The 9,068-nt window shown below is 49.7% G+C and overlaps 1 protein-coding gene and 1 pseudogene across 1 annotated transcript; both read left to right on the top strand.

Annotated features, from left to right (window-relative positions):
• Positions 1-382: 382 nt before the first annotated feature.
• LOC142201660 (U2 spliceosomal RNA) lies at positions 383-475 on the top strand (annotated as a pseudogene).
• A 35-nt stretch (positions 476-510) lies between these two features.
• On the top strand, positions 511-2,261 carry LOC142200555 (uncharacterized). Its single transcript, XM_075270990.1, has one exon. The coding sequence runs from the start codon at positions 607-609 to the stop codon at positions 2,209-2,211; it is 1,605 nt and encodes a 534-aa protein (XP_075127091.1). The 5' UTR covers positions 511-606; the 3' UTR covers positions 2,212-2,261.
• The last annotated feature ends 6,807 nt before the right edge of the window (positions 2,262-9,068 follow it).

Raw genomic sequence — 9,068 nt, 5'->3', positions numbered from 1 at the left:
AGCCAACCTCCGGAAGAAGACGCATTAAGACCCCGTTCCTGAAGAAGATGGAGGTGGTGCTGGAGAGTTCTCTCGCAGCATTGGGGACGCCCCCAGTGCTGTGAGAGAACTCATTTACATAACAGCAGAAAATGGGATTTAAAACTGAACGGCGGGGCGGAGAAGACATCTAAAGGTAGGAGAAGAATAGCGTTTCTTAAGGCTATTCCGATGTGTTAGGGAGAAAAAAAAAGTTTTTAATGGTAGAATCCCTTTAAAATGTCCCATCAGTGGCATATCAGACATTAAAATAAACCTTCAGTGACCCACCATATATTAGAATGTACCATCAATGGCCCATCAGTTAATATAATACATGAGCAAGGTCGGCCTTATCGCTAAGATCGCTTCTCGGCCTTATGGCTAAGATCAAGTGTAGTATCTGTTCTTATCAGAATTTATTCTGATTCCAGAGAAACCTTGTATCCCACCAGTTCGGGGCCGAGAACGCGAGCCCCTTGTCTACGAGTGATAGAACACTTCGGACGACGAGGAGCAAGAGAGAGCAGCTGAAGAAGCAACTGAGCTAGAACACTGCTGGAGAAGAAGACGACGAAGAGGACGAAGATGGCGACTTCAGGGGACGTCGTGGCAACCACCGCTGCTGCTCCTCAAGAAGACGTCGGACGGAAGACGGCAACCGGAGACGCCAGCCCTGAAGCTCTCCCCGGGCCTGGTGTACCCGGTCTGCGGAAACAGGGACCTCCTTCACTGGAGCCCTGGATGAAGCAGACCGTGGTGCTCAAGCTTAGGGAGGTGGACGGGAGGCTCCCGGACCTGAGCGAGGAGGTCTTCTGCCGGACCATGCTGGCAGACCAGGGCTTCTCCCCCTGCCAGACCCTCAGCGTCCAGAGCTTTGTGACGGGCTTATTCTACGTCACCTTTGCAAGTATGGAGATCTGCCGCCGGTACTGGGAGGCGGTCAAGTCAGCGGCACCGGGCTCCCCCTTCAAGGCCTTCCTGGGCAGCTGCCCTGTCCAGATGGATGAGAGGAGGGTGACGGTGACGATGAGGAACCCGCACACCCCACCCGGAGACATCGCCCGGTTCCTGGCTCGTTTTTGCACAGTGCTGCGGGATCCCACTCGCATCCTGAACAAGACGGGCTACTGGACTGGGAAATGGTCGGTGGTCGTCAAACTGCGAAGGGACGGCGAGGTAAGGCATCTCCCTCAAACATTTTCCTTAGGTAACAGCAGTGGTCTCATCTGGTACCCCGACCTACCGAAGGCCTGCCGGCGCTGCGGAAAGGAGGGCCACCAGGTAAAAGACTGCAAAGCTGACGCCTGCAGGATGTGTCGAGTGGAGGGCCACGCCACAAAGGACTGCCCCACGGCCAAGACCTGCAACCTGTGCGGCATGGCGGACCATGTCTACAAGGCTTGCAAGATGCGCACCCGATCCTGGGCTTCCGTGGCCAAGGAACCCCCCTCCACCGTGGTTTCTGCCGGGGCCAAGGCGGGACCGGCGAAGGCCTCAAAAGCCCCAGCCGGAAACGCCAAGGCCCCAGCGGCTCGGGCCGGTCCCTCCGGGACCCAGGCTAGAGCCCAGGCGGCCACTAAGGAGAAGAAACCAGGACCGGAGAAGGAGAAGAAAAAGGGAAAGGCCAAGGGTAAGAAATCGGCACCCCTCCCTACCTCCACCCCCACCGAGGTTTCCACCCCTATAGTCTCCACAACCTCGGTGGACACCCCTGTTAACACCCAACCCCCCACCCGCCCTTCCCCCGAGGTAGCACTAACAGTCCTTCCTCCAGCTACCTCGGTATTGTCTATGGAGGAGTTCCCCCCCCTCCCTTGTCGATCTCTTGTCTCCTCAGAGCCGCCCAAGCAGCCCAAGAAGAGGAAGGACAGGGAGGACTCAGATGACGACTCTTCCAAGAAGATCGCCATAGAGGCCTCAGAGGACGCCATCGAGGTGGACGTCCAGAGAGATCCTATCCCTGAGGTCACCGAACTGGAGAAGAGGGTCGACGAGCTGGTGGACGACTCCGCCACGGAGATGGACCCAGACATCGTCGCCGTCTTAGAGGGGGAAGGACCTCCCAGCCAGATGGCCCTAGTGATCAAGGATCTGGAGGAAGACATCTACGGAAGCGGCCTCAGCCTCGGGACACCGGAGTTGGGCCCAGACATCGATGATGGGAGCGGTAACTTGCATGTATCGTTCTGATTGTTAACTTAACCCTTTTACCTTTTCACTATGGCAGGAATTAACCTTCTTTCCATCAACGTGCGAAGTGTGAGAGAGAAGAGGAGACGACAGACGACGCTTGCATTTTTTGCTGCTATCCCTAACATTAATGTTATTATGTTGCAGGAGTGTTCCCTTCCTTCTTCCAGGTCATGCCATCACCTGTGCAGGGAGTGGAGCCACGGCCCGTCCTACTGGTTTGGTGGGGGCGACTGTAAGTCCGCAGGTATTGCTGTCCTCATTAGGGGGAACGCCTTCACTGTTGAATCCGTCCAGGAGCTCGTCGTTGGCCGTCTTGCGGTCATCGACGGCACCTGGGCGGGCGAGCCTCTCAGGCTCATCAACGTGTACGCTTCCCCCATGAAGGCCGAGCGACTGGAGCTTTTCCAGATCCTGCGCACTCAGCTCGTCACCACCAGAGCAGTGGTATTGGCCGGGGATTTCAACTGCCCTGTCGAAGCGGACGGACGAAGCTCCTCGACATCTGCGAAGCTGGACGTCACGTCAAAGCTACTGATCGAGATGGTGGCCGAAGCCTCTCTTCGGGACGCTGTGGGTTCCATGGGGCCGGCATCAGTTAATTATACCTGGTGCCGCCCGGATGGCTCGCAGCGCTCCAGGATTGACTTTGTGTTCACCTCTCGATCGGTCACCCAGGTAAGGCACTCTATGATCCCCTGCTTCTTCTCTGACCACAGGGGCATTCTCTTCGAGGGTACTCTGGGCCACGGTTTTCCTCCTGGCCCAGGTTCCTGGAAGTTGAACTGCGCACTGCTGGAAAATGAGGGGTCGCTGGCGGAGCTTAGAGATGCGTACTTGTGTTGGCGTAACGACCGCTTCTTTTTCAGGACTGTTTGGGAATGGTGGGAATATGTTAAACTCCAAATCCGTCATTTCTTCCAGGTCAAGGGACGCCAGCAGGCGTCACAGCGCAAGAGGGACCTCAAGGGGATGCAGCGCGAGCTCAACTCACTGATGGACCTCGATCGCTGCGGCTGGGACGTCAGGGACATGCTCGCCGAGGCCAAGAGGGACCTGAAAAGGCACTTCGAGGAGGAGGCCCAGCACGTCATCTTCCGTTCCAAAGTGGAGACACTGGAGAAGGGTGAGAAATGTAACTCGTTCTTTTTCAGGAAACTCCACGCCGGCCACACGCCTGTGACAGAGATGAAGGATGAGGACGGCAACATCCGACGGGGGAAGCAGGAAGTGATGGGAGTCGTCCACGACTACTACCGCGACCTCTACTCCCAAAGGCCCATCGATGATGACGCCGCCGAGGAGTTCCTGTCAGGTATCACTAACACCCTTGATCCTGCAGGTGCCGAGGGGCTCGATGACCCTCTGACGGCGGAAGAGGTGCTCTCTGCCGCTAAATCCTTTAGGACCGGAAGGACCCCGGGCAGTGACGGTCTCCCAGCGGAGCTCTACGTAGCGCTGGGCGACCTCATTTGCCCGGACCTGAAGGACCTTTACGAGGAGATGGTGGTGGAGGGTGCCATGCCGCCGTCGCTGAGGGAAGGTCTGGTCACGATCCTGTACAAGCGGAAGGGCGACAGGTGCGAGCTGAAGAATTGGCGACCCATCTCTCTCCTCAACGTGGACTACAAGATCCTGGCCAAGGTGCTGGCGACGAGACTGAAGGTTGTCATCGACAGGATCATCCACCCCGACCAAACCTGCGGCATTCCTGGCCGTAGGATTGCGGACAGCCTAGCCATGGTGAGAGACACATTGCACTACATCGGAGACCGCCGTGCACACGCGGCCCTGGTCAGTCTTGATCAGGAGAAGGCCTTCGATCGTGTCTCTCACGCCTTCATGGCTAAGGCTCTCCGCAGACTCGGTCTGGGTGCGGGGTTCTGTAAGTATGTCGACCTAATGTACTTTGACATTCACAGCTCGGTGATGGTGAACGGCTGGAAGACTGACCCCTTTCCGGTCCTCTCCGGGGTCAGACAAGGCTGCCCTCTTTCACCCCTTCTTTTTGTTTGTGTTATAGAACTCTTCGCGGAGTCTATCCGGCAGAATGCAGGGATTAGAGGGATCACCGCACCGGGACCTGGCAACCACGTGGTCAAGTGCTCGCTGTACATGGACGACGTCACCGTCTTCTGTTCCGACAGATCATCGGTCTCAGCGCTCGTCCAGACCTGCGAGAAGTTCGGCCGGGCTTCGGGGGCAAAAGTCAACTGTGCCAAGTCAGAGGTCATGCTCTTCGGAGACTGGCGTCTGGCTTCATCCTCTCCCCTTCCTTTCACAGTGCAACCGGACTTCATCAAGATCCTGGGAGTCTGGTTCGGAAAGGAGGGAGCGGCCCTGAAGTCCTGGAACGAGCGTTTGGCCAAATGCAACCAGAGGATTGGACTGTGGAGCCTCAGACAGCTTTCGCTGGAAGGGAAGACACTGGTCCTGCGGAATGAGATCCTGCCTGTGCTCCTCTACACCGCGCAGGCCTGGCCACCTCTCAACACCGTGGTTAAAGCCATCTACAGGATCGTCTTCCACTTCATCTGGGGCTCCAAGATGGACAGGGTGAAGCGGGCCGTCATGTACAAGGATCCGTCCAAAGGAGGTAAGGGTGTCCCCGACATCCCCACTCTGTTGAGACTAACCTTTGTTTGTGATTGTGTCCGCAGAACCCTGAGGACTGGAACGGAATCGGCAGGCCGAGCCATGTCCCGCTTGTTCCTGTTACCCCTGTGGCGTCGCCTAGGATGGGACAAGTGGAACAGCTCCGTCCCTTACAACTGGACCGTCCCTTGGCACTACCAAGACGTCACCCGGTTCGTGAGGGAGCACCAGCTGGAGGAGCTCAAGCCTGACCTCTGGAAACCCAAGACCGTCCATAAGCTCATCCGAGCTAAGGACATCATGGAGGAGATCCCAGGGCTGCCGGCTGGAACCGCGGAGGTCGTTTGGAAGAACATCTCTTCGGCCCAGCTGACCAACGGGCACAAGGATATGTCGTGGATGGCCGTGCAGGGAGGTTTGGCGGTGAGGTCGTTCATGCATGCCCGCAACCTGAGCAAGACGCGCTACTGCCCCAGATGTCCCTTCAAAGAGGAGACCACCCACCATCTTTTCTGGGCCTGCCCGTTTGCTCAGGGCCTGTTGGATGCCCTGGAGGATGATTTGCAGGACTCGGTCCCCCGGAACCAGCTTTCTTACCATTCTGTTTTTTATGGACTCTTCCCGGGGACCCACCGAGAGACAGACTGCGAGAAGGCCTGGAGGATCCTCAACTGTTTCAAAGACGCTATCTGGTTCGCCAGAAACCGGCTTGTTCTCAGGAGGGAACAAGTCACCTTTCAGGACTGCTGCAGGCTCATCCACAGCTTGCTGCGGGACTACACCATCCTGGACAGCCTGAGAGGCGAAGACGAAGAAGAAGACTGAGAAGCCTTTTTCTTCGATTGTTTCCTCCATTTTGGGACTTTGCCATTTTTGTCTTTGCATTTGGTATAGTTGCATTGTCAGAGCTCTGAGCCAGTCTTCCCTCTCTCTCCCCCCTCCCTTCCCTCCCCTCCCTCCCCCAAGCTGGCTCGGGTGCTCGGGCAGTGCTATTGTGTTAGTTAGAATAGACATTGTGTTGCTCCCTCGTGTTTGTGTGTTCTTCAATAAAGCTTCGGGCACTGTGTTTACTCCCCTCCCCCCCTCCTCCACATGTCAGATAGCTAGTTGTTGAATGCATGCATGCTGTGGGGCTAGGAAGTACTGGTATGAGGTAGGACGAGGCAGAGCACTCAGGAGACTTCTTCTGGGTCTCTGCTTCGCCCTGCCCCATTAAGTATGGGAAAAGTATTTCTATTTATTTATTTATTTATTTGTGCAAGTATTGTAAGCTGTGTATCAAATGCGCTGCGACGCAGTACTTTGTAAATACTTTTGCTTGACGACTGATTGTGAATAAACGCATTTTCAATCAAAAAATACATGAGCAAGGTCGTCAGTCCTATTGTGAGAATTAACTATTACTCTGTAATGTACTTTTTTGTCGGCACTTGAATTCTACATTTTATAAAGTACTATGGAATGTGTTGGCACTATAAAAATAAAATGTATTAATATTAAGAACATTTACCTAGCCACATTCTCACTGTGCTGCTTTCAGGCTCTACTCTAGTGCTGTCTGTGATTTGGTGCACATTGCATGTCCTTGTCTCAACAGCACTAAGAGGTCTGATCCACCATTGTATTCACCTTTATCTGAATAAAATTGAAATTGTGATCCACAGCCAAGAACAGTGGGACAGCGTCCAAAATTCAGGATTGTCTCATTTAAACCAGGACAGTCAAGTGGGGGCCCCTGCTGTCACAGAGCAAGTACACCATTTGCCCTATGGTTAAAATGGCCATGCTTCAAGGAATTGTCCAGATTCAGCAATAAACATTATACAATAATACAAAAAAAGTACAATACAATTTTTTTATATGCCTCCTGCATCAATTCCTCATGGTTTTCTAGATCTCTTCTTGCTGTCATTCCTTTTTTTAAAATTTACAGTATATAAAAATCAGTACATGGCCATGGTCATGTGATGGACAGACAGGTGCACAGCTTGTTTTAGCCACTTCTTGGTACTCAGAGCTCTCCCTCTGTATTGAGCTGTGCACCTGTCTGTCCATCACATGTCCGTGGATGTTCCATTACATGGTCCATTAAAAGTAAACAAAGAATGACAACAAGTAGAAATCCAGAAAATATATTGGAAATTTATATAATGTTTCATTATACAAACAATATCATTGTACTGCACAACATTAATGCTGAGCATTAGTTATTTAATACTGTTAACCTGTTATACTGTCATGTGTAGAGAAACTGCATACATATGCTTTCCCACCCATTATTACTAGCATTTTTAAATGATAATTAGATGAAGTCTTCAAAATGAAATTTTAAGAAGGAACCTGATAGGTTCACATAATTTGTTACAAATGTTTTAATAAATTTTCCAAACTTAAAATATGATTCTTATATTGGAATTCTATTATTTGTCTACTATAATGAGCTCATGTTAAACTAACTATTGGATATATCTTTTTAATATGTTTCACAAGCTTTAAGGTACTGTATAAGAAGAAGCACATTTGAAGCATGCTGTGGAATTGGATTTCCAACCTTTTCTGATTTAATGAAAACGAAAGTGCTCAGATCAGCTTCTCAAAAACTCATATAACTTTTTGTCTTCCTTCCTTAGCGGAAGTTGAGTTGTAATGTTCATAGTATATTTAATGCCTTAAGTCATTACATTAATCTTTTCCTTCTCAACAAAAGTGAACCAATGCTGAATATGAAGACATGGAATTTAAATATCCAATTGTATTAATACTTAAAACCCCCACCAGTGTAAATCTGGGTAGTGTAAGAACATAGCTTAACTTTCGTCCTTCATCAAAGTCACTGTAACAACTGTAGAAAGTTGAATTCTGAACTGTGAAAAGATGCAATAAGTCACCACAAATCACTGCTACTAAGCCCAAACTGGATAATTTACACAGCACTTTGTGATCTTCAAACACTTGGCAATGTGCAATTATTCATGCCACTACATGGGGCCTCAGTCCAAGCTGCCTGTTTGTTCTAAGGTTGAAGCTGATGTGTTTGAAAACTGCAAGAGACTACCAAAGACCTGGAGATCATAGTTAATTTGACACCCTCAGGCCTAATCTTCTTAGAGGTCTTGGATAAAATAAGTATCTATTACAAAATCATCCTTCATCCAACCCCCTTCTGAGTTCTGCCACTCTGATAGCCAACACTGAGACAATTGCATGATTCTGGACTTAATCAGGTATTAGGAGGTAATGCAGTAAAGGGGAGAGGCTAATCTCCATATTTACTCCATCTGTACTTGTGGACATGACTGGCCTGCCCCTAGTAGATCAAAGAGAGCTGGCAAAATCAGATTAGACTCAAAGAAAAGAGAAGGAGGTACAAGAAGTGTAAGAGCCAAAATTATCAGCATTTCACTTGAAGTTATGTGTACATTTAAGCCTTGTTGCCTAATCCTATCGAAACCTATTATAGAAGAGATCTTTTATAAGTGATTTGTGCATAACAGTATTCACACAACAGACTTCAGTTATGTTCAGCTATTGTGTGCTCATAACCACACATGGTCCCACTGGCCTTTTAGTCTTAATATGACTTTTTACATGGCTAGCTATAGCAGTTATATATAACTCCAATGTATCTGATCAAGTAGAACCAAGGAAAATCTCTTACAATGTTGCTAAAGTCAAAATATATGAATAGAAACCACAGTAAAATTCTATATTTTAATGATATGGTAAAGTATTGCTTTGCTATTCATTCCCATTTTTCTTCAGACTATTAACATGAACTTCACCATGTACTATATAAACAGGCTACAGTTGACTTCATGCCCTGTTTACTGAATACTCTCTAAATACTGGCAGATGGGTAAAAAAAGCAGAAAAGGGAAGACAAATTCACACATTAGTCAGTGTTAGCAGTTACCTGCTGTTTGTGAGCATGAATATGACATGTGGTCACCAGTAATGACCTGCCAGGCCAGGGATTCCTAAAGGGTGGAAGTGTAGTCATCACCTTCGCTTGAAGCGACCACCGAAGGGGGTCTTAGGAAAGTACACCAAGTATTCTTTATTCTATTCTAAAATATATTTGTAAGATAAACTTCCTAGCAAATGATAAATACTGTTAGAATTTCAGTGTTGAGAATGGAAATATTTCTATTTGTCTTATGTAACCAATACTAAACCATTAGCCTCCCATATTTAGCAGTATCGTTCACCTCATTAGAGTGGATTAAGCAAAGATGCTGAGAGGGATAAAAGGTGAAGAGCAA

Source organism: Leptodactylus fuscus, chromosome 4 (assembly GCF_031893055.1).
Source record: "Leptodactylus fuscus isolate aLepFus1 chromosome 4, aLepFus1.hap2, whole genome shotgun sequence".
NCBI lineage: Eukaryota > Metazoa > Chordata > Amphibia > Anura > Leptodactylidae > Leptodactylus > Leptodactylus fuscus.
Note: the sequence above shows the minus strand (reverse complement) of the source record. Positions and strands in the feature narration are given on the sequence as shown.

Coding starts and splice junctions, on each gene's coding strand:
- LOC142200555 (XM_075270990.1), top strand. CDS start 607: ATGGCGACTTCAGGGGACGTCGTGGCAACCACCGCTGCTGCTCCTCAA.